This window comes from Camelus bactrianus, chromosome 1 (assembly GCF_048773025.1).
Source record: "Camelus bactrianus isolate YW-2024 breed Bactrian camel chromosome 1, ASM4877302v1, whole genome shotgun sequence".
NCBI classification, from domain to species: Eukaryota; Metazoa; Chordata; class Mammalia; order Artiodactyla; family Camelidae; genus Camelus; species Camelus bactrianus.
The window spans coordinates 121,447,737-121,474,910 of NC_133539.1; the positions used below are offsets into that span (position 1 = coordinate 121,447,737).

General features: G+C 48.4%; 1 protein-coding gene across 13 annotated transcripts in view; it reads left to right on the forward strand.

The window, feature by feature from the left end:
• The window catches only part of NEK11 (NIMA related kinase 11), a 220,165-nt gene that overhangs the window by 139,082 nt on the left and 53,909 nt on the right, over window positions 1-27,174 (forward strand). For 7 of the 13 annotated variants that reach the window (XM_074372305.1, XM_045521382.2, XM_074372303.1 and 4 more), the window contains 2 exons: window positions 5,369-5,529; window positions 18,924-18,984. In XM_074372305.1, coding sequence (XP_074228406.1) covers window positions 5,369-5,529; window positions 18,924-18,984 — 222 coding nt within the window. Of the gene's footprint in view, window positions 1-5,368; window positions 5,530-6,023; window positions 9,161-9,228; window positions 11,513-18,923; window positions 25,941-27,174 lie in introns of those variants that run through there. The other 6 variants (XM_074372313.1, XM_074372331.1, XR_012509677.1 and 3 more) reach the window with 5 other exon arrangements.

Genomic DNA, 27,174 nt, shown 5'->3' on the forward strand with positions numbered 1-27,174 from the left:
TAGGGTGGATGGAGCGAGAGCCATTTAAAAAAGTATCTTGTGGATATTGCTGACTCCTTGGAGAAGAGGCAGAAAAGTGTGAGTGAGTCCGTTGGATTTCTCAAGTCACAGGTCATATGGTCTCCAAACCTGGGTCCTTTCGGACACTTTATTAGATATGCAGAGGGCGGCAGGGTGGTCTTGCCACTGGAGCAGAGTCTGGGCACCTGGACAAGGCCACAGTCACACTGGGTAATCTGAACCGAGTCCTTGAACTTGGCAGGCCTGTGGGATGTAGCTGGAGACAGCAGTGTGAGGAAGGCAAATGTTCCTGTTCGAAGTTATGACTCTATCTGAGATTTAAGTTCAAAGCATATGTTGGGGGGAAAGGGGGTTCTCAGGGAAAAAGATCCTCATCTCCCCCTCTTCCCCCACCCCTCCCAGAAATAAAGACGAGGAGGTTCTTGGCATGATGTGCCTGTGGTAGTTTGCGAGTCCTGATCTCTTAGAGATGTGGGCATTCATTTATTCAACAGGGAGTTGAGTGCCTGCTCCAAACAGCTTGGGGATACCATGGTGAACAGGACAGGCATGGCTCCTGCCCGCCAGGAACTTCCTGTCCACACTGGGCTAAGGTAGTGGTTCTCAGACTTAACATACATCAGGACCCCACCCCCAGAGGGCTTGTTAAATGTGCATTGCTGGACCCTCACCCCAGTTTCTGATTCAGTAGGTCTGTGAGCCCTGAGAATTTGCATTTTTAATAAGATCCCAAGTGACACTGTGACTGCTTTTCTGGGAACCACCCTTTGAAAACTGTTCTGCTCAGCTCCTTCCATGCATTTGCTCAAGGCAGATGGATGGTTCGAACCATTTAGGGTGATAGTGGGTGCATTGGCTGAGAAATTCCTTCCACATAACTGAATTCCTTTAAGGGAAATTTGGTTTTGCCTTTAGGCAAAGTTCTTATTTTATTGGCTCTTTTAAAAAAATTCAGTGCATTTCCTGATTCTTTTAAAAGTTTAATCTAAAGTTGAATCTGCAATGGTGGGCTCGGGGGCCACGGGAGTCAGTTTTAACAAGGCCTCCAGGTAATGCTGGTGCTACCTCCAGCTTGAGCACATCAGAGACAGGCTAGAGACAGCTGGGCTGAGTGTGAGGGCCCCGGCATTCAGTATTCCCAGCTCCCCTCAGATACTTTACCAGGATGACTAAGCTTCAAGTTTTCTATCTTAATCAGTCAAAAGTATGTCCCTTTTGCCTATCTCTCAGAGTGATGGAGAAGATAATCACAATTTTTATCTATGACATGGTTTGACCAGCAAAGATGAAAATTGCTAGCTAACCTTAAAAGAGCACAAATTCAGTGGGAAAAAGATAGAATAATTTACATTCTAGGCTGGTGTCTGCCTGCCATGCATACAGCTGTGTGCCTGTGGCTGGTTGTTAGCCTGTCTGAGTCTCGCTTTCATCATCTAGAAAATAAGATTTAAAAAATTGTCCTGGTCTAACTTGAACAATTGTTGCAATGATCAAATGGAATAATGGATACGAATGTGCTTTTGCAAACTGTGAAGTGCGGTGACCTTGGCCTGCTGACTCAGGGTTTTGATCTTCCCCGTCAGTAAAATGGAAACAGTCCCCTGTAACTCCACAGAGATTGTCAGTAGTTGAAGCAATGCCTGGCACAACAGTTTGAGCTCTTCTAAAGTTTATGTCTTCATTTTTTTGTCTGTAACATAGAAATGTTGTCATATATGTTTTATTTCAGTGCTTCTGTGTGGTAAGTATATGATGGTACTTTTATTCGAACTAGTCACATCCTGAAGCAGTGATGTTCAAATTGTGGCCGCAGCCAAGCAGCACCAGCATCCCCTGGGAACGTGTTAGAAATGCACTCTCGGGCTTCACCCCAGACCTGCTGGGTGAGCAGCTCTGGGTGGGCCCAGCCATCTGTGTTTTAACAAGCCCTGCAGGTGACCCTGATGCTCACTGGAGTCTTAGAGGAAGGGCCTTATCAGGATCCCAGCTGACGGGTCTGACCGAGAGCATCCTTTTCCTGGGACAGTGTAATTGCTTCTCTTTTTCCCCAATGTGGATTTGCAACAGCTGTGTCCGAGCTCAGGCAGCCACTGCTGGGTTCCTGCATGATCACGCTCTGTCACTGCCGCCCAGCAAGGGGGGATCTGGCGTGCCGCTTCGGGGCGTCTGCTGCACGGCCGGCTTCAGGGTGTGAGGAAATTAAAGCTATTTGTCACAGACCATTTCTCTTCCATGACAGGAGAAAGGAGCCGTAGCCTAACAAGGCCTCAAATTGGGCCAGGCTCCAAAAACCGCAGGGTTTGACAAACACAGCTTGAGCAGACTTACATTTCTTTAGACTTTGCCCTCTGACAATGCGCCCATCTCTGAGCTGCACCAAGTCTGTGGTGCTGGCTTAGGAAACACTGGGAAGGGGTTCGCCCAGCCTGTCTCCTGACTTAGGCACGTGGGGCAGGATGGCGCTTTCCTGGCCACTTCGCTCCTTCCCAGGAGGGGTCCTTGGTAAAGAGACCAAGGCTGGGCACAGAGAGCATGTTACGGGAGGTGGGACTCAATATTTAGCAAGAGAAAAGCTTGTGGGGTAGAGCGTTGGTGTGATCTGGCCCCCTGCCTGCTTTTGTAAATGAAGTTTTATCGGAACACAGCCACACTTCTTTGTTTATATATCATCTGTGTCTGCTTTAAGACTACAGAGTTGGGTAGTTGTGATGGGGACTGTAGAACCTCCAGACCCACCGTTTTTCTCTCCAGCCTTTGCACAACAAGTGTGTTAACCCCTAGTGTCAAGGGTCCCTCAGGGCTGCTGGAGAGGGCCTGGGTGGAGCCAGTGGACTGCAAGGTGGGTGGGCAGAGAAGAGGGTGGGAGGTGCCCATGGTCCCTCAGGAGCCTGGCAGCAGGGGAGCAGAGGGAGGAGCCATTCCTCATCACCCATTTGAGTTGGGTACTACGTGGATTTTTGAGAAGCAATTCTATTTAAAATACCATTAGAAATGTTAACCTGGTGTCTATTTGTGATTGTCTAATATTTATTATCTTCCTGATGTTGAGCATTACAGACAGGCAAAACTACACTATGTTAAATGTCAGTAACTCACATTTGTTGGGTACATACCACGTGCACAGCACTCAGCATCCTTTGTACTCTGTAATGGTCACAGCAGTCCTGTGGGATTGGTACTGTCATCCCCATTTTATAGATGAGAAAACTGACATGCAGAAAGTTTAAATAACACCTCATGTTTTGAAGCTGATGTTAAGAGTCTTGATTTAAATGCAGGTCTTTTTGATGCCAAAGCCAGCATTCTAAACCAGTGTTTTTCTTATTGGGAGCTAAGAAATCAGTATAGCAAGTGGCAACTCAGTTTTAAAAAAAATAGAATGCAAAATACCAGAGCGTGTCATACATAGGATGGGCAAATCTCGACGCATGAAACTTTTGTTTCAACTACAAAGATACTTATATATGTACACAAATGCAAGCACATTTCTGTGGACTGGGCAACAGTGGAAATGATATTTCTTACTCTGTCATAGTCAAATTTGAAAGCAGATATTCTTGCCTGAAGGTGGGGTGTAGAGAGAAAGAGGGAGGAAATACGAGAGAGTCAATGAATGACTGACTGTCAAGAACCTGGAGAGACTCAGGGAGAGTCGCAGGGGAGGCAGGAGAGGCAGGAAGGCAGGTGGCTCCATCCACCCAGCACTCAGCAAGCACGCGCCCCTACTTGAGGGCAAAACTGAAGACCTGAGTGTCCTCTGGGCAGACTTCGGCTTTTACATGCTTCTCTTGCCGCGATCCTTTTGTCACACTGAGTGGGAGTCAAATAAAGATTTTCATAAAACATGGCCCCCGTATACAAGTAATATATTCTATCTGGTGCTCAACTGAAATTAGCTGATCTGAAGGGAAAGCAGGCTGGATTGGAGTCACCAGGAGAAACTGCGAGATCCCCAGTGAGCCCCTCTCAAGGGATTGGCAAGGGCAGGTGTGAGTATGTGTGATTGTGTCTTTTTAACTGACCAGTTTTGATGCCATGGCACTTCCTCTTGTGTTACAGATAGCAGGGGATTTCTACATCCACTAAATATCTTATTTTTCAAGGGATTCTGGATTCCTTGAATGAAAAGTCCATTTTTACAGATGTGGAAACTGAGTGAACATTTGTATAAAGTTTCCCTGCATACGGATGCTTTTGTAAGAATCACACGATTGAATCTCCTTGGCTACCCTGTTAGGCTCTCCTTAGGCCAGCGTCACTGGAGAAGTTAGAGCTCAGCAAGTTCAAAGCCCTCACCTGAGTTTCTCATCGAACAAGTGGCAGAGCTAGATTCAGACTTCCCTTCTCTGACCCCAAATTCCGTATTTTCCCCACTAGACATAAAGTAGCAACAATGGGATGAACAACAGTGCTCTGTGTTATAATTTAGAAGAATAATTTTGTTTATAAGTCAGAGTATGGTGCAAAGCCTAAAATGTCCACGGTTTTAAGGAGGTGGGCGTCATTATGTAATTTCCTCCCCTCCTCCAGAAGCTTTCTCTGCTTCGAGGCCCCCGTCTGCAAACTGGAAGTGATATCACTGTGCTTTTTTGTGATCCATCCTTGGCCTTTGTTGGTTGAAGACAATTACAAGCACCAGTTATATTTTTCGTTACTAATAATATTGCATCAGGTAACTTAGGTAGCCACTTCTTGGCATCAGCTTAACTTGGTGGCCTTTTCCTTTTGTTTGTTGGTTTCTTTAAATAAATGCTGTGTATTGATGTGAGTAAAGAGGGCCCCAGAGTGAACTACATCTCCAAAGCCTCCGTAGCCTGTTAGAGAATGACAGCGTTTTCCTCAGTTTGCCAAAATGCTGTTACTATGTATTTGCCTGTTCTCCCCAGTAATATTTTCTTTAAAAAAAAAAAAAAAAACCCCGGGAATAGTGCTGACATAACTGTGTCTGCAAAAACTTCATGTGGGTATGAAAGAGGGTCCTGCAGCCAAGGCATCCTACCCTGCTTGTGCTCCCAAACCCCCTCATTTGTAATGAGGATTCATGCCTTTGAGTGTAAAGACTTTGAAAGAAGACATTTCTTCTTGTTTAATGGTTTAATTCTTCCACTTTCAAAATGTGGTTTCAAATAGAGTCATCCCCCCTTTCCTCCACTGGTTTACTGAGTTTGCTGAGTCTTTATTCCATTCAACTAGATGCGTTCAGAAACCCGAGATCCAGCTCCACACTCCATGAGACCTTTGTCAGTGCAAACAAGACACACATCTCTGGGAGAACATGGAGGACTTCTAGACTCATGATAGTTTTCATGACTGGTGGGACCTGGTTCTTGTTTATTCTTTATTTCAGAGATCCCAGAAGACCCACTTGTGGCCGAAGAGTATTACGCTGATGCCTTTGACTCCTGTTCTGAAGAAAGTGAGGAAGAGGAAGAAAATACAGTGTTCTCGGCAGGGGAGGAAGAGGTCAAGGATGAGGAACCCCAGCCTGCGTACAGGACAAACCAACAGGTACGTGCCACTCCCGGCAGAAGTGGTGGTGCTGTCTGAGGTGTGGATCAGCCTGTGCCTTCCCAGAGGGTCAGGAAGTCTTAGAACCCAGGTAGGGCATGGGGAAAAGGGTTGTTATCCAGGCTCCACATGATGAGTCTGGATTTCCAAGGCCCAGGGGCAGGCAGGGTCCTCTGGAATTCTGAGATTCTGGTCTGGACCATGTTGATGAACGAAGGGCTGGAGCACCCAGTACTTATTAGGTAAGAGGATGACACATATTACACTGTCTGCACACTGAGGAGCACCCCACGTACAGCTGCCAAATAATCATTGCAAATGTCTCTTTAGAAGAGAAGAGGAGATTTTTAAAATATTCTTTCTGCCTGGTAATCAGATATGTGAGTCATGTCCCAATGCACAAATTAACATGGGGGGTGAGGCCCAAAGATCCTGGGCTTAGGAGACAGTCTTTCTGGCTCCTCCAAGCCTCTGAGGCCCCCCCTTACATACAGTGCTGCAGCCGTGGATTCTGTAATCCTGGACCACAGGCTGAGAAGAAGCCCTGCACGTGATTTCGCTGTTGGGCATCTGCAGAAGAGGGAACAGCAAGAGTTACGTGAGGATGAAGCAGATGGCTTTGGACAACTTATGTTCAGGTATCTGATTTCCTTCTTAGGCCATAACCTGATCATCTTCCCAGTCCTAAACTTCCGTAAGGCACAGTAGCATTTTACTAACTGGGAACCATTATGCTTGTAAGATAAAAGTCAATCAAGGGGTGCTTATGTCAATGGAGGCTTAATTCAGGAGGATTCACTGAAGGTTGTACACAATCCACTCAGTCATCTTTAATGAAGACTAAGTAGTGCATCATAATATTCAGTGAATAAAACAGATAAGAAATGTTCTCAAGTTCTCCATAAGAAAAGGAGAGAGAGGCAGGGAGAAAGGAATAGCTGGGTGTGGATATGGGGCTGAGCAGAAAGGGATGAAAGAAAGAGAAAGCATGAGAGAGAGAAACCAAGAGAGAAGCACATGAAGAGAGCAACAAACAAATATTGAGACAAATGCAGAGTCAAGGCAGGGGTGACTGAGCATGCCAAAATAAAGCCCTTTCCTTACATCATTTCCTAGTTTCTCCAGTGGGCTCTGGTGAACGGCAACACCTCCCACCACACACTGAAAATACCACTTCCATTTGCTTCTGTGCTGCTGTCCTAGCCAACTGAGACAAATATTATTGCAATATTACAGAGCCTTCATTCTCTGCCTACGGTTGCAAAACACACAATATACAAAATGCATACTCTACTTTTGTCCAAAACATGGACATTACTTTAAAATTTTTTAAATAAAATAAACCTGACTTCAGAAAACCAAATGAGTAAAATATATGGCAAACACCTCCCAGGTCTTAAAATAGAACTTTGCTGGCCACTCCAGAAGTTCTGTCTTTGTGGTACTTGTTAAAACATAGGGTTGGATGCAACTGACAGGGGCTTAATTTCTGGATATATCAATAGCTCATACAGCTCAGTAACAAAAAACCAAATAGCCCAAAAATGGGCAGAAGATCTAAACAAGCATTTCTCCAATAAAGATATACAGATGGCAAATTGGCACATGAAAAAATGCTTGCTATCACTAATTATCAGAGAAATGAAAATCAAAACTACAATGAGGTATCACCTCACACCAGTCAGAATGGCCATCATTCAGAAGTCCACAAATGACAAATGCTGGAGAGGGAGTGGAGAAAAGGGAACCCTCCTACACTGCTGGTGGGAATGTAGTTTGGTGCAGCCACTGTGGAAAACAGTATGGAGATTCCTTGAAAAACTAACAATAGGCTTACTATATGATCCAGCAATCCCACTACTGGGCATATATCTGGAGGGAACTCTAATTCAAAGAGATTCATGCACCCCAATGTTCATAGCAGCACTATTTACAATAGCCAAGACATGGAAGCAGCCTAGATGTCCATCAACAGATGACTGAATAAAGAAGAAGTGGTATATTTATACGATGGAATACTATTCAGCCACAAAAACTGACAACGTAACGCCATTTGCAGCAACATGTATGTTCCTGGAGAATGTCATTCTAAGTGAAGTAAGCCAGAAAGAGAAAGAAAAATACCATATGAGATTGTTTATATGAGAAATCTGAAAGCAAAACAAAACAAAACATAAATACAAAACAGAAACAGACTCATAGACATAGAATACAAACTTGTGGTTGCCAAGGGGGCGGGGGGTGGGAAGGGACAGACTGAGATTTTAAAATGCAGAATAGATAAACAAGATTATACTGTATAGCACAGGGAAGTATACACAAGATCTTGTGGTAGCTCATAGAGGAAAAAAAATGTGACAATGAATATATGTATGTTCATGTATGACTGAAAAATTGTGCTCTACACTAGAATTTGACACAACATTGTAAAATAACTATTACTCAAAAAAAATGTAAAATAAAAAAATATTTGATAAAGGAAAAACTCTAACAGTATCAATTTCTCCCTAGTAGGCAGCCATTCTCTGGAATATATTGGCGTCACAACTCAGTTGATCCTTAATTTTAGATAATCTCATAAATTATTTTTTGTGATTTTGCTACTATATTACCCATCCCCAGCAGTGTATTTCAAAGGATCTTACTTTGATGAAAAGAAAAAAAAGATTTGTAAGGCATAAGTTAGTACTTCTGTCAAGTTTTTTGAGGTATATATCATCTTGAAGATCTTAAAAATCTATACCCTCTAAATGTTCCATGACCATGTTTATCTTGCCTGGGCTCTGTCTGACTGAAGATACTTTGGCTGAATAGCCAAGCTATAAACCACATTTCATTAAATTTAAGATACTAAAAAAAAAAAAATCAGTGATTACACAGTGTGAAAACAAAACAACAACAAAGTTTAAAAGGTTGACCAGAGAGCAAGAGGAAATAGGGATGTGAGCCAAGTAGTGATTTTCCTCCGAGCTGGTAAATGTGACTGGGACCTATGGACGTTTCAGGTTCTCTCTCTAGGCCTACTCCATGTTTTTTGTGTGGTTTATTTTTCCTTCCTGGTTTACTTTTCCCCCCTTTGAATTGTGTTAAATTTAGAGTTTCTTTAGGATTAAAATAAGCCACATGAAAGTTCTCGGTGTGGGGAAGGAAAAAAAAAAAAAGAACATAGGGTTGGAAATCAAGCCACCTGCATGAGTCTAGCCCTTGTCCCTGGCAGGCTGTGGGACCTTGTGCAAGCTACTAAATCCCACTGTGCCTCAGTTTTCTAAACTGTAAAATAGGAGGATAATGGTTCCTACCTCACAGAATACTTTTGGGGATTGAATGAAGTAATCAATATAAAGTCCTGAGAATAGTGCCCAGTATTTAATAAAGTAATTAGTAATGAGATATTAGCTGTTATTATGGTAAAGCTATATAGCCATCCTTTGGCCTTCTTATAATACTTTCAAAACCCTTCGGTGCTGAAGTGAGATTTTACCACTGCAGCATAAGGAACATCCCTTCTTACTCACTAGGGCAACTATGAACATTGGCAGCAGTTTTGCTCTCCGGACTGTGCCTTGCAGCCTGTGATGTGATGGATCGTGATTGATTTTGAGTCACTGTGAGGGCAAGGTGCTGAGGCCTCTCACATACGTGTTGGTGTTTTGTCTCACAAAACCCTGTTGAGCGGTTATCCCCATCACTGTTTTCCAGATGAGGAAGCCGAGTTTCCGAGAGAGAAGTAGCCTGCCCACAGCCGTGCACTGGGGAAGGGCCAGAACCCTGCCTCAGGCCCAGTCGCTCACATTTCCAAGCCCAGTTTCTTCGAGTGCGGAAGGTGCCTCCCCCCAGAAGGGACCTAGCGTAACAGAGTCAGGAGGGGAGTGTCGAGACAGGTAGTTCCAGCCCCCTTTGTCTTCCTAGTAAATCGATACAATCTCCCCCTCCCCAAAGGTGGAGGTGTGGGGTTGTGATGGGTGCTTCCCCTTCTCTTTGTAGACTATTTTGTTAGCACGGCACAGATTACAGTTACAGAGCCCGTGTGGAGGCCCAGCCCCTGCTGGCTTTGTGAACTGGGTGACAGCTGCACTCACCTCTGGGCTTCACCTCTTCTCCCCTGCCCCCAGTCCTGCCCTTGACCTGAGCGCCCAAGGCCTACTTAGCGACCGTCATACCCACGGCTGTTCCGTGGGTCATCGGGGCAGAGCTGATTCCCTCTTCCTTCGGGTGGTGCAAAAGTCACATGGTTTCTATTTCAATGGAAGGAGAGCTTACAAACAAACCCAGCCGTGGGCTTCCCTGGCATTGATTGCGGAGTCCCGCCTGTGACGGTCTTGCCAGCAGCAGCCTCTCCTCTCCACCGCCCTTCTGTGAATCACCTGCTTGTTTCTCCGCTTCGATAGGCAGAGTGTGCCTGCCCCTTTGTCTCCAGCCCTTGTCACACTGCTGATCGCTCCTCTATGAGGGCTGTGGTCACTGAATTGGAACCAGCCTCTCAGGTCTCAGGAGAATGGGCTTCATAGCTGTCATCACAACAGGGTTCTCAACAGTATCTGGGGCCCTGTCACTGAAAAGCGTTCGTGTACTCTGGTGGACACGTTTTAGGGTCGTGGACTGCGGGTATTTTTGTAGACCCTTATCTGTCCCTTGCTGCCTTGACCATCATTTCCCTCTCCCCGACTAATCAGTGTCTGTGGGCACCAGTGTCGCACATACGAGGCATGTACCATTAAGACAGGACACCTCAGGAGAGGCTCTGCCGTGTGGTGAATGTGTCTTTCATTGACACTTGTTTAGAGAAGGCTCATAGGTCTGTGGGGTTTGTCCTTGTTAAGATGAAGAGCTGTAGAGAACTGTTTCCCCAGCAAATTCTGAAGTTTTCAATATATTTTCACCAAATCCTCCAATGATTATGAAATTTTCTCTGCACAGGAAAGTATTAGAAAAAAGCAATAATGATCTTGGAATGGTGCCACAGGGGCAGAGAAATAATTTCAGGGGAGGCCAGGCCTAAGACTCCCCTGAGGACTCTTGAATCAGATTCTCTTGGGAATAGGTGCCTCTGGGAGTGTCTTCTGTTAGTGGAGCCATTCATTTAATCAAATCATAATTATTATAACAATAGCAGATAACATTTCCACACCTTTGTTCTGTGCCCAGTATTTTCTAAGCTGTGTCAGTTTAGGTCCTCTGGGAAGCAGATGACAAGATGGAATCAGGAATGAAAGAGAAATGCCTATGACATAGGCAGGGAGAGCCTCCAACTGTTGCCAAAACTCAGTGTCCGTGCCCTGACTACCAAATTGAGACTCAAGGATAGAGTTTTGGATGAAGTAGAAAAGGCAGCTGTATTTCTTTGCCAGGCAAAGGAGGTCACAGTGGGGTACTGCCTCCAAGACTGTGAGCCTGCTGGGGAGAGAAGGCCGGGGGCTTTATAGTAAAAGGTCAGGGGTTCAGGGGTGGAGCTGGCTGACATAGAGATCGCATACAGGGTGACAGATTGTTGCAGTTGTTTCTGTAGGGGCAGCAGCCCCCTTCCTTCTGCTGGGTATGAAGTTCACCTCTCGCTTTGGAACTCATTCTAATATTCTTGTGCCTGGAATAAATGTGTTTAGGAAGGGGATCTGTGGAAAAGTGCTCTAGAAAAACTTGCACAGTTTAAAGTCAGGTTGGTAAATGCTTCTAACTGTTTAGGCACAATGAGGCCTAGGACCTCTTGCTGCAGTGGGACCTGCACCTCAAACAACAGAATACAAAGAAACAAGGGACTAAAAATAACTGCCTGCGTGTATATTTGGGGTGAGTTATGAACAACAAGATATAGAAAACAGAAGCCCAACTGCCATTTCTAAGGTGCTGGGGGCAAAGGCAGGGCACTGGGCATGATCCCCGCACACAGCACCATGTGGGGGTTGGGTGGACCCCCCGAACTCCCTCCCCTCCAGCCCAACCCTGATCACCAAGAGCAGGAGAAAAGCCATTTAAACTATTATACAGTTAAGCAGTTAGAAATACTGTATGGTCACGGATGACAGTAGGGTCTTCCGGGGTTACACAGTTGTGATGCTGGCCTGCATCTTTGAGGGGATGGGTGGGAGGGAAGAAAGGAGGGTTAGGTGAGGGAATCAGCCTGCAGGGCTTTGTGGGAAAGCCTTGGCTGCACCAGGGGGAGCCCCGGGCAAAGACTGCCCATTAGAGGAGCCCCAGAGGGGTGGAGATGGCCTGGTTCTGGTACACCCACCATGTTTGCAGCATGGGGAGCTGCCCAGGAGGGGCGTGGCCTTGGCGTGACGCTGCAGTGACTCGGAAGGGGCTGCGAGGGGGGCAACCAGCTCCCTGTACAACCTGCAGCAGCCCCGTGGGTGGGGGGACTGTCACATCAAGGTCAGGCCTCCCAGCCACTCACACCGGGCTTGTGGAAGGACTGATACATCACGCTGAGCACAGCTACACTTCACCGAGGTGGGCGGCTGTCCAGCCCAGGACGCGGGTGGCTGCCCAGCCTGGGACGCGGGCTGGGATGTGGTTGGGGGAATGATTCACCTGCGGGGCTGCTGCTGCTGAAAACTGATGGCTCAAGGCAGAAAGCGTTTCTGCCCACGCACAGAGTCAAATTAATTAGGTCTGATGATGCAACATAGGTAAATCAGTCCTGCTATTTGGACTCAGGAGTTCTGGCACCTTCTAAAAATTTTTTTAAAAACTGGGAGGAGGAGAGAAATGTGTACCCATAACAGATGTGGGAGGCAGGCTCTTTTTAATTTTAGTCTTCATAACGCAGCACTTTTCCTAGAACTGGTGCAGGCCTTGCCTTGTACACAGCTCAGGAATTCTGTTCAGTAGAACAGGTCTCACCAGAGGACCGGATAATGCGGTGGCCCCTCTGCTGTCCCCTTGGACAACTGAGTACAGTGCGTTTTTCCGGTCATCGCAGAGAAGGGGGGGTTATAACTGCTGTGCAGAAGACTGTAAGGCAGTGGCTACAAATGGACTCAGACTGTCCAGCCCGGCTGTGGACGAGCTGTGTGAACTTGGAGAAGTTGCTGCACCTCACTGAGCCCCAGGCTCCTCCTGTGCAGTTAGGATATAACAGTGTCATCTTTCAAGGGCCCTGAGTTTTAAAGTCCATGCTTCATACAGTAGTCACTTACAGACAAAACGAGCTGCTGCTTTTCTGAGCATCAAATGAAACATTTCGCTTGCTTGGGAAGTGGGCTGTATGGGAAACACGTAATTTTGAACCTTATCAGTTTGGGGCAATCAGTCAAAGCACCAAGAGGCTCACAATCTAAGAGGCACACACAGGAGCTGAGGTGCAGCTCTCAGTCCGGGGCGTTCGCTTTTTGACTCAGCTGTGGGACAGAACTGCCTGGGACCCCTGACTCCACCCCCTTCCTTCCCCTACCCTCACCTTCTCCCTTGTTTGAATTCCAGCCAGTTAAAGTCTAGTTTGACTGACTTCAACCGGGATACACACCACCACATACACTTGCATCGAAGGGTCCTTGAGAGCATTAAGTGAAGCAGTGGGTCTGCGGCAGCCACGGGGCTGCAGGAAGGTTGTGCAGGGAGCTGGTTGCCCCCCTCTTGGCCCCTTCCGAGTCACTGCAGCATCAGGCCAAGGCCACGCCCCTCCTGAGTCAGCCCCTACTCCACATCCTTTCACTCCAGTCCTACATCCAGTCTGTAAGCAAAGCCTACTGGCTTGACCTTTGAAGCATGTTTGGAGTAAGATCACCACTTAGCATTTCTCCTACTGCCAGAGCCACTGTCACCTCCCCAGTGGATTACTGCAGTCATTTCTCACTGGCCTCCAGTGCCTTTCCCCAGCCCAGCTCACCCAGAATAAAAGGCCCCCTACCACCAATGGACATGCCCCTCCCTCCTCCACAATGAGACCTGCCCTTGCCCGCCCTACTCCATCCGGCCAGCCTTCTTCCTGCTCCTGGGACACACCAGGCGTGTTCCTGCCTGTGGGAGCCTGGAATCCCCATCTCCAGACACACCAGTGACTGGCTTCTTCTGAACCTTTGAGTCTCTGCTCCTATCACTTTACTGGGGAGGAATCTGACTCATTCATAGAAGACAGCACCTGCTGGCCCAAGCATTCTCAGTCCCCTGCCCACTTTGTTTTTCTCCGCAGTCCCGTCACCATGTGACTTGCCACTGCTCATCTGCTCCTTCATCTACGGTCTGTCTCCCCTACTAGAATGCAGCTACTAGGGCAGAGAGTCTGATTGTATTTTTTTTTTTCACTGCTGCATTCCCAGCACCTTGACTAGTGTTTCCCATAGAGCAGACGCTGAGTAGGATTTGTGGAATAAATGAATGAATGAATGGATGGATGGATGGGTGGATGGATGGCTTCAACAATCCAGTACACAAACAGATGAGAGTGAGTAGAAAAGGAAGAAACTGAGGTGATTGAGGAGGTGGGGGCCTGGGGAGACCTAGGGGGAGGGGGTCAGGGAGGGTTTCTGGAAGAGGACATTTCAGCTGTGATCTGAAGGGTGGGGAAAGGGGGCTGGGAGAGGAACTCTGCTCCTGAAAGGTGTCATCCTTGACCTGAGCGCAAACGTGGTGCCGAGCCAGGAAACATCTTCAGAAAGGTGTGGAGTTCATTTCCGTTTCCTCCGCTTTTCTCATGGGGTGAGTGTGTATCTGTTGAGGGCATTTATGTTCATTACATGCCTATTTCTGGGACACTAGGAGTGAGCTGGGTGCTGGGTTAAGTTGTAATGCAGTAAAACAAGCTCTTTAGCTCCGTTCCCGAATTGTTACCTAATGCAGAACCTGATCTTTGTTATAAGTGGTCTCTTCGTCAAAACAGACAGAATTTCATTTAAATGTTAAAAGGTACAGTTGGCATCTTGTTGTATGCTATGGCTCATAACCCATTAGTATCACTTATTTTGATCCTCACAGTGCCCTAGATTTGATCAGCAGAGGAAATGTGGACATAGAGACAGAGACGTTTGTGCATCAGCGGGTCCCAGCCAGGGGAGGCTTGGCCCCTCATGGACCTTTGACAGTGTCTGGTGACACGTCTGGCTTTCAGATTTCAGGGTCAAAGGAAGGGGTGATGGGTGGTCTGCTGGCATCCAGGGGGCTGAGGCCAGAGATGCTGCTCAGCGTCTTCCCACACCCGGCCCAGACGTCAGCAGTGCCGGGGCTGAGAGACTCAGGTGTATGTGGGGGTGGATGGGGGAGGTCATAAACTTGACATCAGGGCGAAAGGCATATGGGAACTTTCATACTATTTTTGCAACTCTACTGTAAGTCTGAAATTATTTCAGAATCTTACAAGGTTTTCAATGGGCCTAGTTGGCAGTTTTACTTTTGCTGCCCTGATCTGCAGCCTGGAGGTAGAAGGTGACTCGTCCCCTGTTGGGGGTGAAGGCTCAGCTCAGTCACTGCCTGTGACCTCTGGGGTCACGGTCTTCAGGGGCAGGCAGGGACGTTGGCAAAGGACCCAAGTGCCCACCAGGATGACGACTGGGGTTGCTTGCTTCTGTGAGATAGTGCACCCACACCCCCTCCCACCCCGTGCCGAGGCCACATGTAGACAGGAGTCTCTGATCTGCTGGACCTGCTCTTCCAGCCGGGGCTGGGAGCTGATGATGAAGTGCCCGCCCCGCCCCCTCCGTAGCTGCATCTTGTTTCTGGATTGCTTATATTTTATACACATCTCCCAAGGAACTGCTCTTAGGTCTCCTCGAGGTTACACCCCAGTTCCTCCAACAGCATGGTGAGCTGCTCTGGGCCGGGCTCCCTGACTTCTCTCCGTCTCTGTGATGCAGAGGCTCTGGAGATGCGCTGCCTGCAGCTCCTCTTCCTAGCTGCGTGAACTTGGTCGTATTAGGGAACCTGTTTGTGCCTCAGTTTTGTCAGCTGTTAAATGGGGAGAAAAATCGCATCCCTGGCAGAGTTTAAGTGAATTAATACACGTGAGCTGGCACAACCGGGGCATGAATTAAGACCTTAATCAAAGTTAGTATTCATTCAGTCATTCTAGAGCATTAGAGTTATTCCTGCCCCAACCCCCCCACCCCCACCCCAACACACCCCTGGACAGAGCTCCTAACGTCTGTGTTAGGAAGATGTGATCGATGTGTCCCAGCCGTCCAGGGGCCTTCTGCAGCCCTGTCTCTGGCTCTTGCTGTTTCTGTTGCATTGACTCAACTCAGATGGTTATGGAGACTCTCCCCGCCGTGGGGCGGTGCAGTGGGTAAACCTCTCAGTCTTTCATGTCTGTCATCTTCCCGCCCTAGCATGCCTGTTGGGGGACACATAGAGGGCCAGTACTGCAGGTGGTAAAAGAATCTACCAAAGGCAAAGGATGAAATAGGAAAGGAGTTTATTAGGTTCACCGCTACAGGCAACAGTGGGCCACACAGACGAGAGGGGCCTGCGTGAGCCGCGAGGGTGAGTGTGCAGGGCCTGTTACTGGGGAAGGGCTGTGAGCACAAAGGGGCAGGGGACAGATTTCTGACTGGCTGTAAACGGGCTGGGGGGCTTTGGTTCATGGGAGGAGAGCGGATTTACGACTTCAGTAAGATGGAGACGTGGGCTGACACAAGCAGGGTGGTGGAATTTATGATCCCAATTAGGAGCAGATGTGGGCACCGTGAGACTAGCCATTTCCCAGGGCTGTTAATTCTGCTGAGGCAAACGCCCGTCAGGAGTTTATCTCCCAAAGAGGAGCAGGCAGACGCCTAAGGGCTGGAAGTTTGGGGCCTGCAGGGCCTCAGCAGGCACCAGTTGGCACCGCTGTTGCACCCTTTCACTAGGTACTTCCGCTGAGCCAGACCCTGTCGTCAAGGCTTTTTATTATTCCATTTGCTTCTCATAAGAGCCCCATGTGAGGTGGAGACCATTACCCTCATCACATTACAATGAGGAAAACTGCAGCTGGGAGATGTTAACCGCTCGACCGGGCTGCAGAGTTAAGAAGTCACCTGCTTTTTCCTCCAGTCTCCCAGGAGTGATGCACTTTGATTTGGGGAGAACCCAGAGTTCATGCCATCCTTCTGTTTTCCCTCCTTGCAAATCACAGAAGCTGGAGGAGACACGCACAGATAAGATTTAGTGTTTGTCACCTGCCAGGGTCTGTGCTGGGTGCCAGGATGTAAAAGCAGATATGTGGTCAGTGACCTTGGTTTGTTTAGTGTCTCAGTTACCTTTTGCTGTGTAACAAAACACCCCCGAGTTAGTGGCTTAAAACCATGATGTATTTATTGTTCCTCCTGATTCTGTGAGTTGCCGGGGCTGAGGGGACAGTTCTGCTCCATGTAATACTGCATGAAGTCACTCCTTTGGCTGTGTTTAGCCAAGAGCTTGGCTTGGCCTCACTCCCGTGTCTGCCAGTGCTGCTGGCTAGGGGCCAGGGGCCCTGGTTTTCCTCCCGTGGCCTCTCCTGCTCCAGGGACAACCCCAACGGACCTCTCCAGCAGAACGGCCTGGGCTTCTTATGTAGTTGCTGGCTTCCAAGAGTGAAAATGGAAGCTACACGACCTCTCAGGCCCAGCTGGAGAAGGCACACAGCGCTGCTCCTGGGCACCCCGCGGCCACAGCAAGCTGCAGGTGCCTCGGGTCGGGGAAGACCTCTGCATCGTGGTGGAGGGATGGCCCCGGAGCACGAGGGCAGGAGTGATTGTCATAGCCACTTTGAAAGCAGTTGACCACACTCCCTGTTCATCTGGCTCTTTGGCCAGGAGAATAGGGTTTTAGAGTTGGAAGCCTCCTTAACCATCATCTGATTCACAGACGCAGAAACTAAGACCTGGGAAGAAGCCAAGCCACGTGGCCCGGACAAACACAGTCAGCGGAGGGTCTGGGCTGGGACCCAGGCTGGCCTGGCTGGTGTCGCCCCTGCATCACGGTTGTGAGCCCTGCCTTCCTTCCTGCAGAGGGCATCTGTGCGCGTTCCTCTCTGACTCAAGGCTCCCCCTTTGCTAAGCGTGGAGACCACAAGGCTGTAGGAGAAGGCAGGGCCTGCCTTTCCTCTGCTGTTTCTGTGCTTGGTACCTGCCTCCCTACCCCTGGGCTGGGCGTGGGGGTCTTCCTCTGGTGCTTTGGCCTCACGAACCAGCACTGACCAGGGATCCCCTTCTGTGCACTGGAAAATGAAATGAAAATCAAATGGGTATTACCACATGCACAAAACCTGGCTGCCCAAACCCCACCAGGTGTTATAAAGTGGAGACCAACAGTTATGTAACGTTTTAGGGGCGTTTGTTACACTGCGGTGCATGTTTTCCAAATCCACGATTACTGCAACGTGAAACGCGCTGCTTGCTGTGAAATGGGGCAGGTGAGCCACAAGGTATTACTGCCTCTCAGAGAACCCCAAGCCTGAAGATGAAAAGAGCTTCCGTTTTCCCTCCATCATTATGATGCTTTTTTGGATATTTCTAGCCTCCTGGGTAGAGGACAGATATTTATTTTGTATTAAAGATAATATTTTGTTATCAAATACAGTTCTGGGATTCTCCCCCACCCCGACCCCCACCCCCATGGGGGTGCCGACTCTTACTGAGGGTTAAAGTAAAGAAACAGAGCATTTCCTAGGGTTACGGCCCCTTGAAGACCATACATTTCCAAAGAACGGCAGAGATGCTCTCTTGGAAAAAATGTTGACTTGATTCTGACTGTACTGAATACAGATTGAATAGAGCCCTTTCTTCATTCTAAGAGTAGCTAGCATTTTAATAGATTAATTAAGGAATATTTGTGGAAAAGAATATACATGTATAACTGCTCCACTATAACACACCAGAAACTAACACAGCATTGTAAATCAACTATACTTCAATTTAAAAAGTCATAATTAAAAAATAAAAAATAAAACGTAATCCGCCAAAAAAAAAAAAGTACTTTTAAAAAATTCTGTGTGTCTAGTAGCATGTAGATCACTAATTAAAAGCTGTGAAAGAAATACCTTCTTAAGTCCGGTCCCAGGGGAGGGTTAGGCTGTCTGTTCATTGGTAGACACAGAAACCTGAAAGGAAAGTATAATCTTGAAAGTATCAATTACTATTTTAATGAAAATAATGATAACATTTTTATGAGGAAAAAGCACTATTTATTATAGAAATTCATAAGCAACTTAAGCACACAAAGGGGAAGATAAAGGCCCCCCTGTAATCCCACCTTGTAGTCACACTGCTGTTCACATTTTCACGTGTGCTCTTCCCAGCAGAGACAGAGCAACAGATACATACACATGCACATGCAGACGGACGTACAGATAGAGCTGTTTTTCGTTTAAAAATGGGATCCTACTGTACAATAATTCTGCAGCTGGATTCTTTCAGGTTTCATTCTGCCTAAGCATGGCGAGAGCGTTTTTCCATGTCATTAAATATCCTTCTACTTTCTGAGGAAGTAAACCTCTCTCGTTCCGACAGGACAGTGACACTGAAGCCCTGGTCAGGTGTCTGGAACACATCCTGGGCCACTCCTCTCTCGGTGAGTAAGTCTCTTCAGATTCCGAAATCTACCTGCCGATTCTAACGGGACAGCCAAGGAGGAGAGAGCGTGGAAGGGTCTTAGAGATGTTTTAGTCCAACCTCCTCCTTGACAGATGATGAGGCTGAGACCAACAGAGGCTGAACATCTGGCCCGCGGGCCCAGAAACACAGAGAAGTATTGGTGGTGGTGGTTGTCACGTGACCCTCCAAAGATGGATAATTAAATTCCACAGTCCCCTGGGGTCACATGTGCCCAGCAGGGCGCGGTGACAGGGTTTCACGGGCTTCCTGGAAGAGGACTCTCGCTAGTCCTTTGGAAACATCGCACTCATTCAAGCTGAAGGTCAGTCAGTTCCTGGAGGAGATTTGGCCTAGAAAACAAAGCTGAAATTTCTTTCGCGTTGTCGGGCTCCATAAATGGGATCGCTGTGCTTCAAAGATAAAACCCTATTTCTAAGTTTCTTTCTTGTTTCAATCTGACAAGCCCCAGGTTAGAAAGCCAAACATCTAGTATGGACGGTAATTTGCCACCTGACACGGACGGGGTAGTGGAGGACCCAGCCTGCTCTCTGCGGGCTTCACTCTCTGCGGGTTGAGCCCGGATGGAGGCCCCTCTGTTCACCACTGCCCGCTGCCTCGGAGGGGCTTCAGCTCCGCAGGGTTTGGTGTCCGCGGGGGCTCCTGGAACCAACCCCCACGGGTACCGCGGGACGACTGCATTCTTCTAGGTCCTGGGTGAAAAGGGGTGAGGTTTTTTTTTTTGTTTGATATTTGATTGTGAATTTTTATTTTAAATTTTTTAATTGTGTGTCCCAAAGCAGTCCCTTCCAAGGGCCTGGCAGGAGTAAAGATTAAGTGTTGGGGCGTGCCAGTGTTCACCACTGTTGTGTTAGCTTTATGCACAGTACATAGCCTTTTTCTGGCTTAGTCCACATCTCTGTGTGAGAAGGCACACTCATGACACAGCTCTCTGATTTTTCCTCCCCACTATCACCCTGTGATCTGTTTAACTGCACATCAGTAACACTGAGGGGTATATTTATCCCAAGTTCAAACTGGCAGGCCAGGAGGGCTGTCCTTTGGGCAAGCACTTCTCTCTCTGGACCTTAGTTAGACTAGCTCAGTGATTTTCAAACAGGGTTCCATGGGGAGCTCCGGGAGCTGGCGAGGGAGCAGGGGTGCCCTGAGCAGCACAGGGACAGAAGCCCTGTCTACACCCTCATCTCTGCCTCTCCAGAGTGTCTAACATGGTGTCTGGTGCAGAAGAGGCCCTTCACATGTATTTTTAAATATTTTAAAGAGAAATCAGATGTAGACTCTGCTCCTTTCCCAGCTTCAGACAAAATAGTTTCACTCTTACCTGTTTTAGAAATTAGACTTCTACATAAGATTGTCTCTTAAAAACGATTCCACTGCAAAAAAAAAAAATTAATGCTGGATTGGATAGATGATATCTAGATTCGCTTCTAGACTGCATGATTTTATAAAAATGAGCATTAGGAACAGAGGACAAAAATACACATTCATCTCTGCCTGGAGCACCATCAAAGTGACAGGACGGGAATACAGCTGATACAAACATGCAGAAGACACAGGGAGCGGGGCGGGAGGCAGGGCGGTGAGAGCCGTGAGTGAGGCTGAGAAGCAGCAGGTGAGTGATGAGGATTTAGGGATGAGCTGGGGAAAGTGCGGAGCCTAAGATGCTGTGGGAGGGCAGAGGGTTGGGCACCGGCGGACACTGACATCAGGGGCCTTGCTTCTGAAACACCTGTTCGGGGAGGTCCTCGCAGCAGGACCCTTATTGCAGAAGAGAATATTATTACTTTGAGGGCTCCCAGTGCTTCTCTGTCATTCCTAGAAGCCATGAAGAAATCCCCTCGGGTGGTCTGGGGGACAAGATGGCTCAGGGAGACAGCGTCTGCTTTGCTCTAGCTACATTTTGGGGAGATTCACCAGCTGTCATAATGGTTACTGCTTATTAGTCATGGTGGTTGTTGATTTATGTCAGAACGTTAACAGGGTCCAAGGGACATTGTAAACCTAATTATGTCAGCGTCTAAGTCTTGTGCCTTAAACGTGAAGCCTCTGATGCAGCTGCGTACGCTCCGTTCACAGTCATCATCAGCACGTGCATCTCGGAAATCTGTTACCCTGTTGCCCACTAGATTGTCAGTTATCTTCCACAAATGTTTTCAAGAGCTTCTCCCAACCCTCAACAAGAGACGAAAGAACAGCAGATGCAAATGCCCTTTCTGGTTATTTGGACCAAGAAAGCAGTAACTCTGTAGGCCTCGGATGTGCTGGCAGTGGTTCGCCCTAGACTTCGTCTACTTTGTGACAAACGGGCAGTGATCCCCACTTCCTGTGTCCCAGGGGAGTGGAGAGGGTGGAGCGTGGAGAGACCCCAAGTTAGAAGGTGGCTTTCTGAAGTACAAGTTCAGTGCATGAGTGTCCTCTGTGCATCAAGGTCAGGTTAAAGCCTTGGCCAGTGGTTCTCACGCTCGAGGGCCCATGAGGACGCAGGTGCGCATTTCTGACAAGTCCCGAGTGACGCTGCTGCTGCTGCAGGTCCAGGCCCTCCGGGACAGCCGCTCACCGCGCTCACCCACCAGCTCAGAGCTCACGCTTTACTAAAGTATAAAATTACATTCTCTTTCTTACAGTGAGAGACAACTTGCCTGTGAGCTAAAATGCACATAGCCTCTTATAGCCACTTTTCTGTCTTTTTGTGGTGATGTCAGTGTGTGGAGGGCCACCTGGCCCTGTCCTGTGCTTCCCTGGAACCAGCATTGTATTTCTGCCTCACCCTCAGCCTCTGTACTGGACATTTAGGTGGGTTCAGGAACCTCGTGAAGACTCAGACGTGGAGATCTATCTGGAACATGGTCCCAGCCACCAGTGGGGTCCTGGACAAACCAGTGCAAAGCTTTGTAACAATAGCAGAGAGCACCCCCAGGTGCTTCCTTTGCACATGGGGGACACATCACTCCAAGTGGAGGCACTTCCTTTATGAAGCCCGAGATCCCCCCCAAATTTCCCAGTCTTGAATAGATGCTGAGGGACCCTAGGAAGAATTAATAGAGGAAAGGAGAACAAAATTTAAGGGAGCAGGAAAGGCCAGAAATGAGGGCTGGGGGCCAGCTCAGAGTGTCGGCAGTGGCCATTTCCCCAGGGCAGGTGCTTCAGAACCTGAAACATCCATGGTTGACACGTGCAGCCTTTCTCTCCACTCCATTCTTCCCGACACACATTCACAAGCACATCTGGTGAGCCAGTGTCACAGCGGTAAAGAAAACAGGGTCCACTCCCGCCCAGCTCCCAGGTTAGTGCGGGAGGCAGATGATGCGGATACAGTGGGGAGGACCACGTGGCCTGGGAACGTGGTCAGTGGAGGAGAAGGGCTGTGCTCTCCTGGGGCCTTGGGGCAGGACGAGCCCTTCTTCTCAGTTAAGTTCTCAGACTCTTAACACGTAGCCAGGCACACAGTAATTTCCAGCAGTCGTTGGATGAATGAAAGGAAAGATAGCAGCGCTGCCCAGTGGTCGAGGAGAGGACGGGGCAGCATGGCAGCGCACAAGTGGGCACTGCCTGGGCGTCTCCATGGGCCTGTCGGGCGGTCAGTGCTGTGGGATGTGCGGGGTGCAGGAGAGTCGGCACGTCTGGACCCACGGGCCACGGCCGCGGAGGGCCTTGGCGCTGGGCTAAAGGGTTTGACTTTATCCTGTGGCCCAGGGATACCACTGGTTTTTAAGCATGATCAGAAAAGATCTCCTTTACCAAACAATGAGGAGGGCTCTTAGGGAGAAGTGACTTGAGATGGGGAACCGGTTACAGGCTCTTGTTACAGAGGCAACAGATGGTGTAACTGTTGAGGCCCCTCGCTACCGAGAAGATGACCTCTGTTTTCCCTTACATGGGACTTAGAAAGGAAAACTCTGTCTCTGTTTCTTAGGAAATGGATTGTGAACCAGGGCAACGTAAGAAGTTTAGCACTTTTTAATGTTTGGGAAATTAGCTGTACTTCTAGAGGGCCGTCATCTGCAGACCGATGCTGTATTTACAAGGCTTGCTCCATAGATCCAAGCTGGGGGTTATCATAGGAGTCATTAGAATACAAGAGATGCGGAAATATACACAAAATGTTATGATAACTCACAGAGAAAAAAATGTGACAATGAGTGTGTATATGTCCATGAATGACTGAAAAATTGTGCTGAACACTGGAATTTGACACAACATTGTAAAATGATTATAAGTCAATAAAAAATGTAAAAAAAAAAAAAGAATACAAGAGATGCTTCAGAACCTCTCTGTCCACTAGGGTCCCTTAGCGTGCTGGCACGTCTCACCTATTTGGCTTTTTGACAACTGTTTCCATTCAGTTCTCCCACTGAGCCTTGGTAATTACTGTTCAATCCCCACTAAACAATGGGACTGCTTTAGACCAGAGAGGACGTCGGGGCTTCTGAATCCCTTCGAAGCCTCCTTTGCTGAAGCGCTTCAAACCCTGAGCCGTTCAGCGCGGGGATGACTGGCAGCCACTTAACCTTGCACTGCTGTGCCTTCCACCTCGACAGAAAAGAAGTTCTCCTGATCATTGCAGCGACTTCCGCAGAGTGTTTTACCTTTGGTCACTGACACGTAGAAACCACTGTATTTGGAGGAGAGGAGGGACATTGTGGATCCAAAAGCACTGGGATCATTTTGATGTGAATGCACAAAAGCTCTTTGCCACTATCCCTTCTGTTCATGTCTTACAGAAATTTAATAAGTTCCTTAACACTTGAAAGGATGCCATAAATTCAGAATTGGTGGCAGTGCACAGAGAACCTGCTGTGTGTCTGCTACTGGCCATGAGTGTGGTGATGGGAAGGCAGTGGGGGAGAGGCTTGGTCACATACATAGATTCCTAAAACAGTATTACTGATTGTTCTTAGCAGTATACTCCTAGCAAAGAACGTTCAGTGTGTTCCCATTACCTAGAAGAAGGTTCCAGGCATGAAGTTGAGCCTGCTAAGGGAGAAACTCCACAACCACACGTTCCTCTATCACACGTCGTGATCTCATCCAGCTTGATGGACTTTGTCGAGGAAGGTGCTGGAGCACGGCGACGTGTTAGGTCTGGGTCCTGCCATTGAAGGCCTGTAACTTCAGAGCAGGACCAGGACAAGGGCCTAAATAACTGAACAGAAGGAGAAAAGGGTTCAGAGAGTGTGGGGGTCACTTTTAGCTGGGGGATAGACGTCATCAAGGGCCAGGAGAAGGCAGCATGTGACACAGTCCTTAGTACCAGGGGAGCTCTGGCGTGAGAGGCGGGGGCCCTGCAGGGGCAGGATGGGTGGAGGCACAGAGGCAGAAGCCGGGGCCGGAGCAGGCTGGCTGGTGGGGTGGTGGGCGCTTCCACTGGCGTCGGTAGGACGTGACCTGTCTTGGTAGCTTCCTGTCATTATTTTTCCTAAACAAATGAAGTCTTTTCCCGATAAAGGGCGTTCACTGGGCTCTTTAATATCCTTTTTGTGTGGGGAAAAAGAAGCACACTCGATTTAATGTTCAATGGATTAAACTGAATTATTAGAAAGATATTACCACCTCCTTTTCCATCATATGTGTAGCAGATTTTTTCCAGTCTATTTTATGTCATTAATTTTGTTTATTGTTTCTTTGGGATTTTTGGAGGGGGAAATTTCTTACTTTTTTTATGCAGGCAAATGTGACAACTTTAATAGACTCTAGCTTTTCTGTTTGTTTGTTTTTTTAAGAGTGTTTTATATATAGCCTCCTTAGTTTTCTTCTAGACTTTTTGTCTTATTTTTCACACTTGAGGTGTTTACACCAGCAAAATTTATTCTTTTCCACTTAATTTAAATTCTTTTGCTCCATATTATGACTCCTGAATATTACTTGTTTATGACTCCTCCTTCGGCCTGCTGAGCTAGCTTCTGAGTCCTCGGTCAGTGCCAGAGGGTTCTCATTCCACTGCCTTTATGCAATGCTTTAATGTCTGATCAGACAGATGTCTTCAAATTTTCTTATTTTTTCAGATATTCTCCTCTTCTGACATGCATTTCCCCACATGACTTTTAGGATTCTTCATCCATCCCCAAAGGACACGCCCTTCTTCCTATTACTCAGGTCTTTATGAGAACTTAGTAACACAGCATTTATACAGGCACCTTGCAGCAACACGACAACGATCTCACACCTGGTCAGTGCAGAAACATTGTTCCACGTTTGTTCCACGTTCTGACCCCTGCAGGAGCTTGGGGCCTAAACTGTGGCTGCACTGCCCAGAGCCTGCTCCGCGATGTGCAGGCTGAGAACAGTGTTCGTCCCTCTACCCCTCGTGGTTGCTGTGGGGCCCGAGGCCAGGGGCGGCTCGGCTTGGGTGCCAGCCCATGGTCTCCGGGAAGGTTGGAGTCAGATGTCGCTAAGACCGAGGTCATCAGAGATCTGGACGGGCGCTGGAGGATGCCTTTCCCGGCGACTCGCTCTCTCACACAGCAGCAGGTTGGCAGGGGCCTCGGTTCCCCTGCACACCAGCTCCTCACGGGCTGGCAGAGCATCCCCGAGGCCACTATTGATGGGTGTGGGGGCCCCGGTGGCCCTAACCCTAACCCCTAACCCTAATGCTGATATACTTGAGGGCCTTAGTCAGTTCTGAAGCCAGCCCAGTCTGTTGTTACAGAAAAGCAGGTTTTGTTTCTAAAGCTAAGCTTCTCCATGCTGGCAGCCCAGAGTAATTAAACTCCCAGACTCTGGCTACTGTCTCTCTCAGGTAAGCACAACTGAAAATGTTAGGGCCCGGCCTCCACAGGCCACTTACCCTCTGTGCACATTTGATGGCGGCAGTCAGCCCTAAAATAGACACACCCTCTTTTTTTTTTTTTAATTGATAGGTGCTATTCTTAGAGGAGCTTCTGGTGTACACAAAAGGAAATGAACACTTGCAAACCCCTGAACTCCTGTTGTTTTTCATCTTCCATGAAATTTGGTTGCATATTTGCTGTGTGAAATAATAACCATGTAATAAAAATAGAAAGTTTATTTATTTCCTATCTTCTGGTATTTATCATCTCCCCTATGAGTAGCAGTTTTCCTTTTCCAAGCTGACCCACTTTTCTTTTTCCAACTATTTAATTTTGATAACGGCAGTGAGTGCGTCTTCTGTACTGAGAAGCTGCCCTGTGCAGAGCAGTGGGGTGGGTGCCCTGGGCACAGGGAAGGCCACGAGAACGCACCTGGGGCCTTTCCCAGCAACCACGCACCTTTATGTAGATCATTGCAGTGAAGCTTCATTATAGCCCCAAAAGTCAGGGTTTTGGTCCAGGTGAGGAAACTGAATCACGGAAGTTTTGTAACTGACGGAACATAGCAGAGTCAGAACCCACAGCCCATCCTCTGAGGCAGCTGGCGCCCTTGTCCTGCTGGACGTACCTGGAGGTGGTTCTCCTGGACCATCTTCTTCCCTATCCTCCTGCCTGCTTCCTCCCCCGCCTCCTCCTGGGCTGTGGCTGGGACACAGCCTCAGGGAGGGTGGGCAACTACTTCCTTAGGTGGAGGCTTCTGCCCTGTTCTTAGGGAAACAGCTCTTCAAAAGAGCTGGGAGTGGAGTGGGGGGTGGAGCGGGGCGGGGGGGCGGGGCCGGGCAGGGCCAGGGGCAGGGGGGCAGATAGGAATTACACTGTCATTTTTACCATCACTCTTACCACATACTCAGCTTGTTAAAGGCTCTCAGACAACACCCCCCACCCCTCCCACCGGTACTCATGTGGTCAGGGCTTGGGTTCTTTGAGAAGCAGCCCTGGACAGGGAGCTGCGTGGGCAAGACACCTATTCGGGAGAGCCCTTAGTTTTGGCCCCTGTGGCCAGGAGGGAAGGGGGCAGGATGGGGCAGAGGGCCTGACGAGCCTCGCCCGACCCCGTGGGTGGTCTGGACTCCTCGGGACTGTTTGCCATGGCCACAGTGACCAGGCTTTCTCCCTCGGCCGTGATTGCTCACCAAGTGGGGGCCACACGGGAGGCAGCTATGCAGGGACCGCAGCTGGAGGCTGCCTGTGACCAGCACTCCCGGCAGCTGGGCAGCAAGTCCTGTCTGGCAGGGAGATCGGGTGGTGTGGCTCCGCCTCTGGGTGTTGGGGTAACACTGTGAAGACAGAGACCAGCCTGCTTTGTAGATTCTTAGCCAGTT